Consider the following 20,377-nt stretch of genomic DNA (forward strand, 5'->3'; position numbering starts at 1 on the left):
TCATAACCTTTAAGTTTTAACCGCTTCATCAACGCTGATAAGAACATCTTCTCTGATATGGCAGAATCATTGTTTCTTCGACACAGAATTTCTTTATTACTGCACGTACAGAATTAACTTATTAAAGAGACATTCTTTCCACAACAAAGGTTTCGTCATTATTGATATAGTGTGTATGAATTTCTCTGAAACATCAAAATACTTCAAAATTTTTGCAGACTTCAGAGAGCAAAGAGGAAAGTATTGATTTGGATTCAATACTGAAGAAATCCTTATTCTCATGGCTTCTATTCTTTCTTTTGCTTCTGTTTTTTCTTTTTCTTTTTGTTTTTCTTCTTTAAAACAGGTTTTCCTGAAAATAGAAGAATATCATCACTCTCATACAATAAAAAATGTATTCAGAAACACAATTATTAGTCTCTTCAGCATATCTGATGGCTATTCAATTGAGACTGGCATTATATAGAGTTTGCAAGTATGCTCAATATTAGCATTAACACTTTATAATGTACCATTTCTCAACATTCATAAGAAAGTGTATAATCATAAATGACATGACATATGAAAACTGTGATGAAACTTGACCTGCATATCTATAGATTATCGGAATGGCAAATTTCCTCTTACTATACCTCTGAAAAAGAGTGTTGGTGGGAAAGTTCCTGGAACTCTATTACAAGCTCTGTGAAATGGAGTAACAACACTGTGATCAATTGGGATCCATAATGAGCTCTCACTTACTGATGTTGTCTTTGGATCTATTTTGTACATATCATGAAGCTTGAAGCGGCCATTACTAAGAAATAAATACAGAAGCAAACAGCATTAGCAATAAACTGTAAACACATTAGTTTAAGAGAAAAAAAAAACAGTTCAAAAAGATACCTTAAATAGTAAGATGCAAGCCAATTCTAGTGGAATACTTTAAATTTTGATTCTGTACGATACAGACCTCTAATTTTAATATGACTGAGCAGTGGACCCATGCAATAAAGCTGGTATCCTATTACGCCATGAAAATACGTAACTGAGAATTTAAACAAACATTTCAAATGACACAAAATACTGAAAATAAACCCCAAACAAATAAAATCAGACACAAAATAAAAATGACACTCTTAACTGTACAACATGAAAATGTTTTGAAATGTAACCCTTTCTGATACATTAAGTAAAATAATAGGGTAATAGGTTTGCTTATCAATAAAACATTACAGAAAAATGGACCAGCTAAATAATAATAAAAAAAATGCTTCCTTACCTTGCACTCTGCCACAGATTAACAAATGCACCCAACTTTGGAGTGTGAGAAAGAATATAACTTCCTGGGTCGAGGTCCACCAAGCCAAGCAGTACATTATACAGTGTTCCCAATATGATGCTGTTAGGACGACCTGTTTGCTGAATAGTTTCCTGAGCTACATCCTGCAGTGAACGGCGTTCAATCATTATGACTTCTGACGTACAGGCATTCACACGTACTGCCAACATATAGTGAATATTGAATTCTATAGACTGTGCACCAGAATTTAATTTATCGATGAATGATCACCGTCGATTTTCACTCCGAATCCACAGACTAACACGTAAATGAGGCAGAACTTGGAACTCATATATTGAGAGAGTATCAATATGAGAACATTCCCAAATCCAGCATTCCACTTAACGAATCACTCCTCAGCTGAGATGAAGCAAAACATTAAAAATTTGGTATCGAGTCTGGTGAATGTCATGTCATTACGAAATGCACCACAAAAAAAAAACCCATGCACTAGGTATAATTTAAAAATTACAAATTAGTATAGTCGTAGGGACAATGAAATTCCAGTTAGTTCTGCTTTGAACATATTCTGATATTGATACCATTTGGATACACAATTTAAAGACAAATCAGATTCTCATGATGCCTATTTTTCCAGAAATCATTACTGAATCACAATTGAGTCTTACCGTTCTGCTGGTCAATGCAAGATAAAATCCAATATTTTAATGAAAATAAAAGTAAAAAATCTAAATCTTACATTCCATTAAATATAATAACAGTACTTCTTAAATCGGTGTTTAGTAGTTTTAAGGAGATATTATAAATAACGGCAATATTCCAATAGCACAAAAAAATAACACACCTCTATATAAATCAGTTCCAGGTCTTACATGTAATGAAATCCACTGCTGAGTTAGTTCACTCTGTGTGAAACACTGGGCTCCATATTCAGTCAGATATTCCATTTTTGGAACCACACAAAATCTCTGTAATTTATTATAGTTTATCTGCAATTCAAAACAAATAAAAAAGTATAATACATTCAATACAATACAGTTTTCAATTTTTACTGTTTATTAACTGTTACTAACAAGAATTAAAGAAGACAAAAAATATTTGTTAGTCTAATACCATCCCTTTTTATCCTTGAAATGCATCACAGAATAGATTAGGCTATTTCAGTGCATACCTGGTTACAACTAATCTCAAACTTTAAGAAAAGTACAAGAAAGTAAAAAACAATTTTGCATTTTATAAAGTGCTATACATTTACCTTATAGCCATCAACTTTACATCTCACCAGAACTTTAATTTCATGACTGGCGCAATTTCCTTTCAGAAAACCTTCCTTCCGATCATCTGGATGACCTTCATCCTTACTCAGTTTCCATAACCTGTACGACACATTAAAGCCAGGAGTCGAGACATTCAATCCTGCAACCTTCATCACATCCTGTGCCTCCGCGTCTACATCTATCAGCTTCTGAGCAGAACCGGGTTCATTAGCGGGAAACTCTTGCTCTATTCTTGTACTCTTACTAATACTCCAACTTTCTACATGCTCTTCTTCAGGCCTCACAGTGTCATGCGACATTTTATTTGCGACTTCTGAATCCAATGTGTAATCTTTACTGTCAAAACAACCGGACAGTCTTACATTTTTTAACGATTTCTCCAAATCATTACCATCAAATGTCTTACAGGTATCTTCACGCAAATTCTTATTATCTATTTCATATTCTTTGTTTGTAACAAACTGTACTGGTTTGTGACCAAGACTTTGATTAACATACGACATTTTTTCTATTAACCTTGCTTTACTCCTTGTAACTCGAGAATCATCTTCAACATTATTATTTTGTGCACATTTATTTTTTCCGACAGGTGTTTTGGAGTTTCTTTCTGAGTCACTGCAGTCAATGACTAGTCTGTTTTCAGTATCTGTTGACATATCTGACTCGCAATCACTGTCGTTACAACTTTCACTGTGCTTCCTCTTCAAACTATTTACATGCCCATCTGTAGATTCTTTTGTTTCGGTTTTTGAGAAACGTAACTCATCGTCGCTATCCGACGTTTCTATAGTGTTAAAATCTGAATTGTGTTTGCTTTCTGTATGACCTGTACCTTCCACTTTAAAGTCATCTTTATTACCCTGCAACGCAGTACACATGTCGGCTGTTCCCCTATTTTCCAATCTGAAATAACAAACACATTAAATACATATGCTGTAAAGATGGCAATGTCTTCGTGGAGGCATTGAGGAAAACCAGTCAGCATAGCTAGTCTCTAAGCCGAAATATAAATCACGAGTGCCAATCAGTGATGTTCAGTATGTGAAAAATATTCCACTAGATGAAAACAAAACAGGAAATTTACAAGAACCGATAAAGTGATTTGCGGGGACAGACGTATGATTTTGAATTAAAAGACACATATATTACTGTTCTATAGTACGTCAGATGGGGGGAGGGGTGACTTTTTGGGGATAAACTGTGTTGACTGTTGGAGTTCTCCAGTGTTTTGGCAGATACTGAGGATGGCATATGCCAAAAAGCTGAAGTTATACAAAATATTAAAGTGTTAATGCCTCTCACCCATGAAACAATTTAAACCTGACCACAAGACATAAAACATACCTCACTGGGGAGGAGAAAAAGAAAATGAAAAATGCCAAATTATGCACTTTGTCTTACATTTAAAAAAAAGTGAGAAGCATCTGAATATACTGAACAAGCAGGATGCAAAGAGACCTTCAGAACATATAAAGGAAGTAAACGAGCGCAAATAGACATGGGACATTTAACAGCGCTATTTATTGCCTCAGTACAGACACCACTTACTGAAAACACTTCTGTTGCCATGTGTTACATATCAATGATTTGACGCCAAATTTATGGAACTACGTATTCTTTTCAACAGTTGTCAAACACTTTGGCGGAAGAGCTTTGTTCAGGTACACAACCTTAACAACTTTATTATCTGAAAGAAAGAAAAGCAATAATGCATCAATTTGAAAAGCAGGTGTATTTTATGTGTAGACTATCAGAAACACGTGTTCTTTCTATGCACTAATATTATTGTATTTGTAGACTCTTTCCTTCTACTTCTGTTTCAATATTTACAATCACCCATATCTCTAAAGAATTTCAAATTACAACATACATACAACTTACCAAGCAATCCGATATGGCCCGCATTCAAAGAAGATATTAACATGATGGTCACACTAAAATTTAAGTGCCAGGGATAAAATTACCTTAGGATCTACACCAACCAGATCCAGTGTCGACTACTTTGCAAGCTGTTCTCTTCTCCACATTCAACAAATGTGAGTGTGAGGAATACCAGGCCCCCTACCATGGCTGAGACTGCACATTAGGCTCTAGACCCCTTTGACGAGCCATCGTATCCTACCGCCATGGATTATTAAAGTCAATCTCGCCACTTCTGATACAGGCAAACCCTGGGCAGGTATATCAGATAACTGGATGTATCAACCACTAATGGAAAAATATCTAGGGTCGGAAAATGGTACAAATTAAAATATCTTACCACACTGCTTATATTCCTTTACTATTACTGGTAAGTCCCAAGCTTTTTCAAAATTTGGTGGATGATTATCAGTAATACGCTTCAAAGCACTTGAAGATATCACCACATGAACTCCACCGGCAACAGCAAACTTTTCAGCATTCTTATCTTCACTCACTGTAAATAATAACGAGGACGCATGATATGAACAGATCGATGTGACTTTCTCTTTATGTGTGTTCTTGGTACAAAGAATTACTGCACACATCTACATAAAGTTTCTGTCTGAGTGGTACACACCTACTGTCCTTGTTTAGAAAAAGATAATTCAATTATTATTCTCCATCACTTTGCACTGATGAAAATTTCAGATACGCTTACTGCCTGCATCATTAAGGTACCCTGACTGCCAGGGTGCAATGCGCAACATCCCAGAAGACAGCCATTTTCATTTCTGACAGTATATTTCAACATTTAAGTTCAATTAACACGATAAATACTTTATTATCAGGTCTTACCTGGAATTTTGAAAGTATTTCTTGTGCCATCAGATTCAGGTGGGAATCTTGCCCTCATTCTTGAATAATCAGTAGGAATATGAATTGGATTCTTAAATTTTGGCAGAAAAATAAATGGAATTGAACCCTAAACAGAAAACGAATCATCATTAAATTAAGCTCCAAGGATGTGTTGAGTCTTAATTTATTTAAGGATGTGAATCAACCTTTCAGGTTAAAGTGGAGGCAATATGATCCTTTGAAACACATCGAGGTCTACTGAGGTCAGTAAAAAACTTCAAGAGTTTCACTGTAATCTGCCGCAAACCACATGTGGCTAGCTCAATTTGTTTGCACGCCACAATTTTTCAAAACCCCAAAGGGACTTTGTTGACACACTGTATATCAAATGGTAGAATTATCTGTGAATTACAAATTGGAAAGGATAAGGAAGATTGTGATGCCTGGTGACAGATATCCTCAAACGGATTTCTGGATGCTGTCGTAGATATTTTTCATGAAAGAAAATGTGTGTATTGTATACTGTAAGTATCATTTTAAATACCGCAAGTGAATATTAATTACAAGGGTTATGACACTAGTCTCTGTAGAACCAGTGACTGTTTCAGATGCCATGTAAAAGAAGTTGACAATTTAAGAAAATGGTGAATCAACGTGTAACGTGACCAACGAGATTAATTTAATTATAAACGTGCAGAAGCTAATTAGGAAGTGGAATGTAAAATTCATGAAAGAGAACACATCATACCACTTCCAGCAGGTTTTCTTCCAGTTTCATAACCACAGGTTTCTTTTTATCAGAATATACTAGCGGCAGGAGTCGTAGAGGCTCGTAATCTGCCGGATATTTTGATGCTCGAGATAGTCGATGCTGAAACAGAATAATGATTCAAAGCAGCCATTAAAAATTAAAATGAGGTCTACTCATAACACACACACACACACACACACACATATATATATATATATATATATATAAACATAAATAAGATTCCAGCTAAAATATTAAAGGTTTCAGAGTGTAAATGGGTCAAAAGAGTTAATAGTTATAGAGAAGTTATTTAAAAAAATTTTGAGCGTAGCAGATGGTATGTCTATTGAATGTATATATTAAGCCAATAATGCAACTTGCATGTAAACACAATTCAAAATATAATAGGAAAGGGCAACCGATACACATTGCTTATGGATATAACAAAAATTTAAAAACTTTTAAGTGGTGTGAGAGTTGAAGAAGGTAATAGATTAATTATACCTGATGGGTGTAATAAAATAACATACACTGTACACAGTATAATTTTACACTTACTTGCCACATTTCTTCAATATATTTCTTTACATCCGGATTGATCACCAGATATCTGTCTTGGGTCAACGCACACCGCTGCTTAACAAAATGAATGAATTCAAAACGCTCCGCTACCACTTTATCATGAAATGCCTGGGAAACAAAGATCAGTGTCAAAAATATCAACACAGAAATATCATCACGATCAATCAATCAATATATATTCATCACTAAGGATATCACATATAACCACCTGTGCTATACAGTTTATTCACAAAGCAAAAGATCTTTTGAATTCTCTTCATAATATACAGAATGTTTTATTTAAAATGCAACCCTTAACGATACACAAGGACTCTTCACGCACAAAATGACAAAAACAATGTCAATATTCAATTCTTGCAGCCCTATCCTGTTACTGCATCTGAAGTAACGCTTCAGACTTGTGTGGCCATAATTTCAGCAGTTTTTGTCACTCAGCGACCACTTGTCCTAACTGATACTTCCTCGTCAGGATACGTAATATTCATGCTCCACAAACAGCAGCAAACAATGGTGATGAAACGTAATGCGCGCACATTTTGCTCGTGAATACACATTTCCACTTGGGCAGCTCTCACACAACTGGCGTGAGCAGTGTCCCAGCAACAATGGCGACCTTTACTTGAGTGTCACTCGAGTCATTTCTGTATCAAAGTGTACAAGTGTTTATGGGATTAATAATACACTACAGAGATACTTGATATGAAAATGTACATACTTCATACTGTTGTAATTCTTTCTGCTCCAGTGGAGTGGGAAATGGTGAATGTTTTTTTGCAAATTTAACCAGTAGCTGCAGGTACATGGCTTGTTGTTCAGCATTTAACGATGACTTCTTCGGATATTTAATTTTTTTTTTCATCGCTGTAACATGGAACATATTGTACACCACCTAATCCACCGAGCTGCAAAAAAATTTAAAATCCATACATAAACTAAATTATAAATTGGCATAATACATCATAATTTACATTTAGTAACAAAAGTAGATACACGACTGTGCATAGTGAACTTTTCTGTGTCAGGGTGTCAGGAGGCACGGTTCACCACCTGCAACATTTGAAGTAGTTCCTTTCAACATGTACACAATATATATTCTCTGTCCGGTTGTCACACTTTGAATTCTTAGGTTTACATGTTAATTCAGATGATAGCTGTAAACCCGTACAAACATTAACTTTACAAATTTGTTCTATTGCAGATATAACAAACTACAAATGGATAGGACTATGCAAATTTGTATAAACAGTCACATTTTTAATAAATATTAATCCTGGTCTCAATTATGTATACACACTACATAACTTCATAAATATGAACATACTTACAGAACTGGGCTTCTTACATCGCTGTACAGAATTTGTAACTTTAAAATGTTCTTGTGAATTGTCACCTCCTTCTTTCTTTGCTTTCCTTTGAGTGCCAACATCATCAGCATCCGAAGACGAATTATCACTGAATACCTGTTGCAAGTTTCCGTGCAATATTTTGTATGTGGAGGAATATTTCTTCAAGTTAACATCATCTATAAAACTTAAGTTTCCCTCTTTTGTTTGTGGGTTGTTCCTGAAATAATATTGCACAAATTGCAATGCATCATGAGACAGAGACAGATATGGGGCATACTGAAGAGGGTAAGGATTGAAACAGTTACAACTTATAAATTGGGGAATAAGCAAGTGATCTGTTACAGGTCAAAAACACACTAGAATAAGTTAACATTTCAAAGGCATTCTTTACCCCACATTCCACTCACACACATCAAGTACGATAACGTAAACATGAGAGATGGTGTCCTACTCCGTGCAATCAAATATGCTCGTAATACCACATGCAAACAAAAACCACTTACACGAGACTAATTTCAAGGGCCCTTACGTACCATGGCAGCTTAAGAAATTCATCCATTGTCCGTACCGCCAAGAAACAATCAACAACTCTCAAACTATATTTCGTCACATTGAACACGGCTGAGAATCTCCAATACTATCTGTCGGAACGAAGAGCCGTGCACATTGCCCTGCAACCTGTGTGTCATTCTCAATAAACACAATAGCGACATGAGAGTAGCCCAATCGGTAAGGAAGAAAACTATTCTTCAACCTTCAAAATAACTCCTCCACCACCCATAAAGACAACTCATATGCCACGAATAATTTGGAAACCCTGATATCATACGAAATCTATGTCTCAGAGGAATTGAATTGTGGATTGGCACACTGCAAACTATTATACCCCCAAAGGGCAGAAGTAATAAAATGCTCAAATGATTGATAGTGAAAAACTATATAACACATTTATGTCAGAAGCAATATATAAACCTGCAACCAAGTAAATCAAATTCATATGCTTTAAACTTCTATATTAAAGTCCATTGGTGTTTGTGATACAAACATAAAAAAATAAAAATTATATTTTCTTATAATAATAACTGAGCTCTTTCCAGACTTAAGCATTATGTAAATAGAATACTTCAGAACGAATTCCTTTACCTTATGTTATGTAAGTCACAAACTTATTTGTCATATTAATATGGTACTGTATGCGTCAGTTTACTTGGCATCTACACTCCATAGCACTGATTCTGGCTTGATTTGTTATGCCTTAGTTTATGCAAGACATTAAAGTAGGTAGTCATCTATTAAATAACATTCTGCACAGTGGTAGTAACTCTATTATTACACATGCACACTGCATAGGACAGAGAAATATTTTGGATGATAGTACTCAGAAGAGCACATTACACTAACTTCTGAACCCCCGGTCGCCCTTCAGTAAGAAGCCAAGATAAATGAGACACACAATATTTATTTTTTTGTTTCATAAGCAGAATATCTCACAGTTTTTTATATTTGGTTTTATAATTATATGCTCTTTCTTAGTTAATAGGCATTATTAACATAAAACATTTATATTCAGGGTCTTTCAAATTGAACCACCGCATACACACTTTATTTTTGTGAAAGTAGTGAACAAAACCTTCAGTATACTATATTGACAAAAATAAATTACAGTTAAAGCTGAAAGAATATTCATATGATATGTAGTGGTACATCCAGCTCATCAGAATTAACCACGGGTACTGAACAATATTCATTATCTACAATCCACATGTTAGTTGTCAGAACACTGATGAACCACTCACTCCAAAGTGGTATTCAACCAAATAACTATTAGAAATAGTATATGATGGCTTTGACATAGAATGCAACTCCCCAAATATATTTTTGCACAATCTTGCAATCACAATTAACGGATGAGGGATTACAGATGATGGACACATTCTACTAAGCAAGTTGGTTTCCCCAGCAACAGTTAATGGTGTTCATCCTTGGTATTTATATATATAAGTCGTAGGCATAGTGACAAAGAAAATATAACCTGAACCTACTGATAAAAGGTCAAGAGTAATATTAATAATAATCATCACTATTAGTAATGTTCTACTTTTCATGTAATTGAATTGAAAAGTCAATTTAGCTTCCACTGGAAATTATTATTCTTACTTTAATTACTAATAAAATACACATTATAGTAAAATAGTTATAATAACTGTGTTCTATTGTCATCTGTACAATTAGCAAGGTCTTCTTACCATCCCCACTGCTGATCCATGCTAAATAACTTTACAAAAATCGGTAGTCATGAGTTACTGCTACTGTTGTATTTATTCTACAGCACATCAGATGGGATAGCCAAAATATACATAAGTAAACAAAACATTGAAATATTATGAGAAATCATTTATGCTTTTGAAATTTTTCATTTTCATGGTATTTTAATAATAACGTAGAAAAAAATCACGTAAACAGACAAATACATAAAATCAATGCCTTCCCATTTCGTCCTAAAATAATTTAATAGATGCTGACATACTTCCAAGACCTATTTTCTTCCTCATTATCACTATGAGATGTTCCCAAAACATTAATTGACTTGTTTCAATGCCAAGTATACTAGACATCAGAGCAAATTTATTTAAGTTATTGTTCAGATGCTACAGCAATATTGGTGTTCTTTAAAAAATGTTCCTGACCCTTAGTGTAAACAAAATTACCAAACTGATTTCCAAGTAATCAAACTTTGATATATTATTACAGTATGACCAGGCGTGTTATGTAAAGAATTAGACAAGACAGAGCACTACATTTAAACAAAGAACTTCCCTAAAATATTAACTAAAATTCTAAAGAGAATTTTCATTAAATCACAGTACATATTCCCTTGGAAAATCATCACACATTATTATGAAAATAATCATGTTTCAATGAATATATTAGATTCTGAATATAAAGCCACCTAGTTTAAAAGCAGTATGAGTAAAATAGATGTTATAAAGGTATTTAGTCTTATTAAAAAACTGCTGGCCTTCAGATATACAATAAATTAACCATATTAGTCAGACTTATGATCAAAACTCAATATGATGCATAAACATAGGTCTCCCACCACATAATAGCCAGATTCCAAAAGCATATTTTAAATGTTATTTGAAACAAAAAAATATATTGCATAAGATTGATTAGTTTGAGTCATTACCACTACCAAATGCTAGTGCAGCAGAAAATCATCACTGCAACTTTCATTCCGACTGTTGTATCAACAGATGCCGCTGTTTGTTTTTCAGGATTGTTGGTTAAGTACTTTTCACATTTGTACATTAATATTCTGATATGCATTTTGTGTTTGGATTTTGTTTTTGCTACCGTAGCAGAATATCATCAGCACATTCTACATCACAGAGTTCCACATTCAAACATGTTTTACAATGTGAGGACCTGCGACTGACAAGGTAGGTGATGTGCTTGTTGCTGTTCAGTGAAGCCCACACACAAGTGCATGCCAAATTTCTGCCAAGACTGGTTATATCATGATCACAGATATGGAGGATTTATGATGGATTTTACCCCTACCTTGTCCAAAAGTTGCAACAAGTTTCACCAGATCACTCCAATTTTACAGATGACAACCACAACTTATCAATTATATTTTGTTCATGGACATTACATGTGACACCCATACATGAAATTTGCTTTCTTGGTCATGAAGTAGTGAAAAGGAATTTCAACACAGATTTTTGTTAAAAGTAGGGCGTGGAGTGGTAATCAAATATCTTTATCGTCTGCAGTTCATCAGTGCACATTTGACACCTGCTTCTTACAGACATTTTCTCAAGAATAAATCACAGCTTCAGTTACAAAATGTCCCTTTCCACACCTCAACATTTTAGCAGAGATGTTATAGGATGCTTGAATGCAGATATCAAGAAATGTGGATAGAAAAAAGATGGATAAATTGTATGGCCAACTAGGTCACCATACTTGACCCCAGTGGACTTACATTATTGGGCTGTATAAACTGCAAGGTGTACCATACTGGCAAGCCAGAAAGAAGGTTAGCAGTTCATTGGGCGTACAAAGCCTCCGATGCAATAAGAAACAAAATGTAAATACATCAAAACATTAGACATTCAATGGAGCTATGCATAGCGGTATTTACCTGAGCGAAAAGGCAGTCATCTCAAAAACTTAATGTAGTTGAAAACGTTTTAGTTGGTGATAATTCAGGCAGAGGTGTTAACGAAAATTTATTTGTACACTCACAGAAGAGTTGAACTTCATTTAGTAATATACTTCAGAAAAAAAAGAAGAAGTTATGAGTAACGTTCATTAGACTTCTCTTCAAGAGACCTATAGGATATGCTCTTGAAGTTTGGCCATTATGTGAAGATACATTCTGTAAACAGGGTGTCCCAAAAGGATGAATACACATTATAATACAGAATATAATCTTGTGTGTATATGTCTCTTTGGGACTCCTTTATATGAATGTGAACGCACACACACACATTCAAATTCACTAACAAACACAATCATACCTGCACATAAATGTACTTGAAAGCAAGGTAAAGACAGCATTATATTTATTACGTGAAGCAGATAATGTATGTGCCAATATTCCATTATATACATGGTAAATTGCCATTTTACACTTTTTCTGTTTCACAAATTTACATGAAATCCACTGACACAGCCCACTTTCCACTATATAAGACAGTTTTTTTAAACTTATGCAATTCTTCTGCATATCATGGGTTTTTGGACTTCATCTTTCAAAGCATCATTATCATCAATTATGTTTGTGTTAAGATGCACGTGATCTGAGAACTGTGTATTTGTGCAAATCTCTGAAAGAAAATTTTCAGTAAATCTCAACTTAGCTTTTACTTAATATTATAATATAATGATAAACTGCATTATACTTTCAGCTGTATAAAGAAAATGGTTATAAAGATCAACTAATAAATACATTTGCATAGCTTCAATCTCAGAATTAATGCTTCCTATAAAGAATTATTCTAATTCTGCACTGCAGCTCCTAAAAACAAGAGCAGTGTTCTGAATGCATTATATTAGAACTGAACTAATATAAAAAAATGTTCTTTATAATGTGAATATGATAAAAGTCAGGATAAACAAACCCTGGTGACAAAATAAATATGGGTCGATTCAAATTTAGTCTCCATTTTTCTGGAATTATTATTGCTACACTCAATATCAAAAATAACTTCCCAGAATTCATCCGCTGTACATAGGCCATGTCACGGCTGAACCCCTACATTGCAATGATTATGGTGAGTAAGCTGATATTTCATTTGGCATATTTAATAACCCTGTGAATAGCTCAGATTATAGTGTCAAATGATAGGGAGATTATAAAATAATTAATTAAAAAACAATGTATGAGGAAGCTGTAATGACCTAATATATACTATCCAAACAATTGAATGGAGGAACTGAGGAAAACCACGAATAACCTCTGTCAGAATAGCCAGTAAAGAGGCTGAGGTCTGAACCTAGGATCATCCAAATATGAAGCAGGACTTGATGAAAGACTCTCGGGCAACAAGCCGTGTTAGGCAGCTGGATGGTGAATAAACCATTTCTTCTGCCAACATTTCGAGAGCCATCTCTCATCCCCACGAAACTGGTCCTATGTAGCAAGTTCCAATCGGCGAGAGCGCTACATAGGACCAGTTTCGTTTCGCAGCTGCCCCAAGGATGAGAGCAGAGATGGCTCTTGAAACATTGGCGGAAGAAATGGTTCATTCACCATTCAGCCACCTGACGCGGCTTGTTGCCCGAGAGTCTTTCATCGACTTCGGTCGCCGCGAAAGCCTCACTTTATACATGAAGCAGGACTGCTAACAACTTGAATGCCAAGTTCAGTTGACATGCATGATAAACACACACAAAAAGTTCAGGTAGTGACTGGGATTTTAAACAATGTCTATGGAGAAACTAAATCTTACTTTGGTTCTCAAATTTTAGCCCACATCATTTTTAAAACAAATAACTTTAAATACCAATTATGAACTAGTAACAGCTAATATTTAAATAATGATGATGATTATATCAGAGACCATAATGTGAAGGTATTTAAAAGAACGTTTGTACACAAAAATATGAGGAAAGAAAAGAGCATACGAGAAAGCCAGAAATGACGCACGAACAAAACGTAGAAGGGAAAATGTGGAAATATGTACAAGAGCGTGAAATATCTGAAAAACAAAGAAGACAGCCATGTGGTGGACACAAAGCTCAAATGCCACATTAGTGACTGAGAGCATTCCAGTCTCATTTCATCATATGATTCGACTAGTGCCCATCTCTAACCTACAGCATATTAACAAACTCTGCATATGTTACTGTCAATTCAATTCCAGCTGAAGTGCTTAAAAGTGCATAAATGCTTCAGACGTTTTAACGTCCACAAATATGACTTCTGAAACACAGCGCTGGCAGGAACAAGGGGAGTGAGGAAAACCACGTAACCTACAGAAAAATTAGAGGGATGGGAGGAAGTGGCTCTCATTTCAGTTTATCAATGAGAAATAATTTTGGTTAATTTTCATAAATAATAATATTAAAACTCTGAATTGTCACTCCAAACTGACCTACAACATAATTTAAAGTGGTACTTAAAAACTACATCAGACAAGTCAAGTGTGACAAACTGAACATATTATGAGTTCAAGATGGGACTTATTGTTCATGATATAACTTGTTCTGTCGCTGTGTACTTAATAATAGCTACTTAAGTAGCTGAAATGTAAATTACAATTACAATCATTATTCAAATATTTCAACGTACATGCATATTGTCATTACTGTATTATTAAAGATGTGTATGTAGATGCTGTGCAAACTTTATTTTAATACCTAATATGGGAAAAATAATGTAAGCACAAGTCATCCATGACATACAGTTATAACTAGGAATTACCTTGTTTGTTCCTTTGAAAGTAGCCAGTGGTATAAAAAGAATATCCCAGTCAGTTTATTTCTGCAATAAAACAATGCAGCCGCAAAAAGCTCATTGCTAGTACAGGAGGATTAATCTGCAGTTGAAACAGTTTCTGACTTTTGCCATACGCCTGTACTACGGTAAGAAAGTCCTCAATTTTTATATGTGAAAATATGTGCTGTGATTTTCAGTATATCGAAGTATCACAATACAGCTCACTCTCATCCTGAATTATTATGTAATGTTAGTGATGTATATAACCCAGTAAAAATATCTCCTCTGTCAAACAAAATAAAATATATGTAGACACAAAAATGTTGGCAGCTCACACAATGATCTAAGTAACACAAGTAAGATACAAAATGAAAAAAAGCAATCGATATGTTAGTCTTCCACTAAATATGAACAATAGATAACACCCATTCACACGTAATGTCAACAGGATTTCAGTCAATACAGCCACACTTATCAAACAAAAATACCACAAAGCGATAATCACAATAACAATGCCAATATGGCACTACCATCTTTTATTTTGTTCAGAATATGCACCAGCTCACAAAAGTTGTTGAAATGGACGATTTGCTTCACCTTTTCACAAGGCTACAAACTGGTTAACATCGCAAACACGAAACCGTTTAATAAACCAAAATATGAAAACTGGCTAAAATGCCAATATTTCATATGCATATTAAAAGTTTCTTTTTTTGGTTTACTCACAATCCTTGCTCAAAAATAATATACGATGTCTTTTGTTGCCTAGAAGGCTAAACCACCACCACTACCTTCGGGCACTGAATCCTCTTGTGCCATCTGGTCCCTTGGGAAGACGGACTATGTTCGACATTTCAGATGTTCTTAAAACTTCCATTTTTGTTTGAATTTTACTAATCCTGCAAAGGTCATAAAAGTAAAATAACAAAAGGAAGTTTCTATTAATATAATCAATACAAAACATACTCACTTTCAGGATGAAGGCAGCCCAGAAAGTGTTCGTTGTTACATCACTAAACTCAAACGTACTTCTACACCAAGAATTCATTTTCATCAGGTTTCCGTATCGTCACATCAATTATGAAACTATTGCGACATCTGTACGTCACATTGATAAAGAATGCCTCGCTATACACTAATCAGACTTCGAGTATTACAACGTGGTTTCATACTTATTATATTTAAAGAAGTATATACAGACGTGAAAACACGATAGTCTGGCACGTCAAGCAACTCTGTCAGTCATAATGTAGTAAATGGTTTTATACACATCCAATAAATTAACAAGTTACAAAAAATTATTATTAAGGCGACCACATCATAGAGGATTGGATGGGTCGGGAATGTAGCATGCATGTGGGAGATGAGAAATGCATTCTGGTTCGAAAAACCTGAGAGGAAGAGACCGTTCACTAGAAATAAGAGTAAACGGAAGGATATTAACATGGATCTTGAGGAAACAGGGTGGAGTGCATTCATCTGGCTCAGAACAGTCACCAGGGGCAGGCTCTCATGTACACGGCAGTGACCCTTTAAGTCCCGCAAAGGGCAGCTGAGTAGCTATCAGCTTCTGAAGGACTCTGCTCCACAGAATAAGTTCATTATAAAAAATGAGAGAAAAAAATGTGCACAGACAACTGGCAATGGACAATAAATACCCTTGGCCCAAACAAGTATACGGAAGATAATGCAGCTACAAGCTTAAACTAATGACAGATACATATTACACACAATATCACGATTCGTATTATGATGATGTGCAAAACTGTAGTCACAACAATTTTTCAATACTTTAAAATTTGTATTTCTTACCTATCATTAGTCGCTATTTGTAACTGTTCTTCTGGGCTTCGTGCTTCACCTAGAATTCTTAGCCTAGCTTCGGCATACTCTTGCTCTCTCTGAAACAAATTCCAGAATAAATATTTATCATCAACTCAATATTGACCAGTTTTATCTCCTCCAGTACACACTGTAATTTAACTTCAATTTATGCGATTAACGCATCATATAGCAGCAACATTGGTTTCTAAATGTATGGGTTGGAAAGACGCCTCGTGCGGGTCACGAAGTTAAAAAGAATAATGACAACTTGCTTTATCTTACAAATATGTAACAGAAGGCAAATTCAATATACATTAAAAAGATATTACAAAGACACACTGTTGAACCTGTTATTGTCTGTCACTGGGTCGCTGACTCGTTTCTCAGAAAATCAACTGCATAATTATCTCACCCTAAACTCAATTTAAATTTCTTCATATTTCTAAAAATGTTTCCTTGCACCCAAAATGTGCATAGCATAACATAATTTTTCCTTTATACTTATTTAATTTTGTCTTCAACCTTTTACTTACTGGATAATTAATGGGATAATATTGTCAAATTAGAACAGAATTTTCAAAGCTGAATTCTTCATGTAAGCAATAAATGTGCTGTACACCTGGCCACACCCACACGCAACCACGACAACCTCCGCGGTGAATCGATGTTCTAGAATGAACCTTCAAACAAACCAGCAACAGCAACATGCAGATGTCATGTTGTCTATGGACCTCAGAAAGTCAAACCACCAAGAGACGATTCTTCTTCAGTGACCTTCTTGTTCTTTGCTGAAACCACCTTTGACCACACACACACACACACACACACACACACACACACACACACACACACACACACACACACACACACACACACACGCAAGATGCTACCTAAACACGACAGCAAAGCAGGCAGTATCCTGATGTGTGACATCGCCCACTTCCTCCAGCAGATAAATGATGACCTAATCTTAAGTACAGCATCCCCTGCAAGTGTACGAAGGTATACACCGAACAGACTGGTTGTTCTGCTGAAACCAGCGTCAAGGAGCATCGTGGCCATGTCCGATTCTTCCACCAAGATAAGTCACACGTGACTGAATACAGCATCGACAAGGTCCACTAAATCCCAGTGTCCAGGGCAAGGAATCGAGATGCATCAACAGGACCATCACTAAGTCACAGAGCTGAAGCGCCACCGTAAAAACATCAACAGAGAGAACACCTCCTCCCTGACCATGAAACCCTCTTATCCGTACCCTGGAATAATGGATGATAATGGCTCTTTCCCATTGGCATGGATACAGCTATGCAGCCCCTCCCCATCAAGTGGCTCTGACTGGACCATCATCCTGGTTTGACCCTTCTCCCAACATTTCATAAACCATATCCACTTCCGAACTCCCTTTACTTCACCACCATTAAGATGGAGGAGGCATGTTCCTGCAAAATGTTGGTACACAGCTGAAATAATACATGGTGCAACAACCCAGAAGATCACCGTCTCTGTACTGTGAAAACCTTAAATCCCGTAACTTAGGAACAGTACGCGTAGCATAACAATTTTGGTACCTCTGACAGTTTTAATTATTACATATTTTCTTACAAGCAGCAGCTAACATGCAGAGAGCTTGGAGGCTACTGCATGTTAAAAAAATTCATAGTTCTTGAAATTTTAATTAGAAAAGTTGTTTGTCCTGAAATAATCCTTTGCCTTTAATGTTTCTCTAAGCCATGTTTATCCAATGAAGTTCCAGCACCTCTGATTTCAAGTCTGAAGCACCATTTTGTTGTCTACAAAGTTACATAGCGTAACTCCCCAGAAAACCACTCTCTAAATTTATTCACCATGAAATACAAAAATCCCAGATAAAATTCCATTGCATTAACAGTACACACCTGTTGGAGAGTTTTAATTGGTTGTCGAGGTTTTGAGTCGCCATTAAGGAGTGGTCCTTCAGAAGTACCATGCACATTATTCCTAGCTGGTCGTTTCAAGATTTTAACTGTCGGTTCTGGAGGAACATACTGGGTCCTAAGACTGTCTTCTCCTTGTAGTATTATTGGACCATTTATTGTCCCCCTACTGAAAATCAAATGTCAATTATTAACAGGAAAAATCTGAAAGATGGGCAACCAACATTCATTATATTCTGCTGACAGGAACAAAACATTTATGTATTAATTTAAAGTGGATATGAATAAAAATGCATTTGTATTTTATAAGCAAAGTTGCCTCAAGGAAAGAATTCCAGGTACCACTGGACAAGAAGTCAGATGGGACCGCCACAGGAAAAAATCCTTCCCTGCTGGGAATTGAATCCGTCGTCTAGCCTACAGTCAAGACACTTTACTGACCGAACTACTCTGGTGCCTTATTTTATGAAGTTATTTTGGCTGGTGTAAACAATTTAAAATTATTTAACCATCACTGTATCATGTTCCTCTGTGGGCAGCACAAACCATTAGTCACTTGTGGAACCAATTACACACATCCAGTTTCAATTCAAATACATTTGTGTATATCCCCTCAGCAGCTTTATTTCTGTCTGCTGTTGACATTAATGCAACTGATAATCTAGTATAAACATATACCTTTTGTAACAACATTTAACGTGGATCAGAAGTACAGCACTATCCTATTCCATTTTAATGTAACATTTCGGGAATTTAGGAAAAACATAAAGTACTTGTGACATCAAGCATAGCTGAAACTGTATGCTAGTCTAAATTCTGACTGTGCTGGGGATCAAGAACCACGTTCTAAACATTCACGAAAAATTCTGTTCATCTTTAACATTACCTTGGCATGATTTCTGAGTCATCTGGAGAGGGTGTTTCGGGTTGTGTCAGCTTTCTGTCGAGCACCTATGAGAAACAATAATAATTTATATTTCCGCAACAGAAAATCCCAAAGCTTAATGCAACCTACGGCACAAAAACATCAATTAGAGAAAGCCCCTTGTACACATTAAACGTCACAATTTCCTTACTTCACACAAAGGATAATAAGTAAAAACTGATTTAATCACAAGATTGTTCTACACAATCGTGCCATAGCACATCGTATGCCAATAACAAACATTCCGTGCAATGAAGCAAAATGTCTACCGCTGGATCCCAATGACCAATATAGACACAACCAATATTTACGCATAATAGAAAGGAATTTGGTAGCCTGAATATCATTAAGTCGTTCGGGGTTATTAAATAATAATTTTAATACACGTAACAAACCCCTGATTCCTCGATTTCTTCCCAACTATCAACAACATCAATTTCCTCGCAGGCAGCCATATTGAGGGCGCGCACTGCCGTCTAGAGTTTCCTTTACTGGATTCACGTATTCTCGATTAAGTAATTCGCGTTCGATATAGGTCATCCGTTTCGAGATCTTCCACGCTTGCACGCATTACCAACATGAATTTACAGACATAGAAATGGGAGAAGTGAAGGAAAGTTGTTCATTATTTGTGAACACAATGTCCTAGCGCTTCTTATGCAGTCTATTTAATGTTGTATTCCATTAAAATGAAATAAATTGTAATCGTCATTTATTAATGTTTCTCTGGACGTTACTATTTAGAGCTAATTATTGTATGTTCTG

The 20,377-nt window shown here is 35.5% G+C and overlaps 1 protein-coding gene and 1 pseudogene across 3 annotated transcripts; both read right to left on the reverse strand.

The window, feature by feature from the left end:
- Nucleotides 1–69: 69 nt before the first annotated feature.
- LOC147874979 (little elongation complex subunit 2-like) lies at nucleotides 70–7,651 on the reverse strand (annotated as a pseudogene). The gene is made up of 12 exons (XR_015538084.1): nucleotides 7,640–7,651; nucleotides 7,365–7,551; nucleotides 6,626–6,757; nucleotides 6,065–6,187; nucleotides 5,317–5,443; nucleotides 4,820–4,975; nucleotides 4,171–4,246; nucleotides 2,538–3,462; nucleotides 2,127–2,271; nucleotides 1,262–1,481; nucleotides 633–796; nucleotides 70–352 (listed from the first exon to the last, which is right to left on the reverse strand). The product of XR_015538084.1 is annotated as a little elongation complex subunit 2-like (transcript).
- On the reverse strand, nucleotides 7,437–20,133 carry LOC110836228 (SUZ RNA-binding domain-containing). Of its 2 annotated transcripts, XR_015533555.1 has the most exons (7): nucleotides 20,008–20,133; nucleotides 19,574–19,638; nucleotides 18,670–18,856; nucleotides 16,760–16,848; nucleotides 7,975–8,212; nucleotides 7,606–7,696; nucleotides 7,437–7,510 (listed from the first exon to the last, which is right to left on the reverse strand). XR_015533555.1 is itself a non-coding variant. In XM_022077217.2 (5 exons), the coding sequence occupies exons 1-5, from the start codon at nucleotides 20,065–20,067 to the stop codon at nucleotides 15,735–15,737; spliced, it is 513 nt and encodes a 170-aa protein (XP_021932909.1). In that variant the 5' UTR covers nucleotides 20,068–20,133; the 3' UTR covers nucleotides 10,128–15,734. The 2 variants fall into 2 exon arrangements, 1 of the variants encoding a protein (XP_021932909.1); XM_022077217.2 differs by lacking the exons at nucleotides 7,437–7,510; nucleotides 7,606–7,696; nucleotides 7,975–8,212 and adding an exon at nucleotides 10,128–15,846.
- Between the last annotated feature and the right edge of the window lie 244 nt (nucleotides 20,134–20,377).

The sequence above is a fragment of the Zootermopsis nevadensis genome, unplaced genomic scaffold, assembly GCF_977971745.1.
Source record: "Zootermopsis nevadensis isolate Lab colony 2312 unplaced genomic scaffold, Znev_1.0 Znev_ptg000003l, whole genome shotgun sequence".
Classification (NCBI taxonomy): Eukaryota; Metazoa; Arthropoda; class Insecta; order Blattodea; family Termopsidae; genus Zootermopsis; species Zootermopsis nevadensis.

Bases quoted from the DNA above. Each gene is read 5' to 3' on its own strand.
- LOC110836228 (XM_022077217.2), bottom strand. From the start codon at position 20,067: ATGGCTGCCTGCGAGGAAATTGATGTTGTTGATAGTTGGGAAGAAATC. The intron at 18,857-19,573 runs GTAATGTTAAAG...TTTGATTTTCAG, and splicing joins GACTCAGAAATCATGCCAAG to TAGGGGGACAATAAATGGTC. The intron at 16,849-18,669 runs GTGTGTACTGTT...AATTTGTTTCAG, and splicing joins CAATTAAAACTCTCCAACAG to AGAGAGCAAGAGTATGCCGA.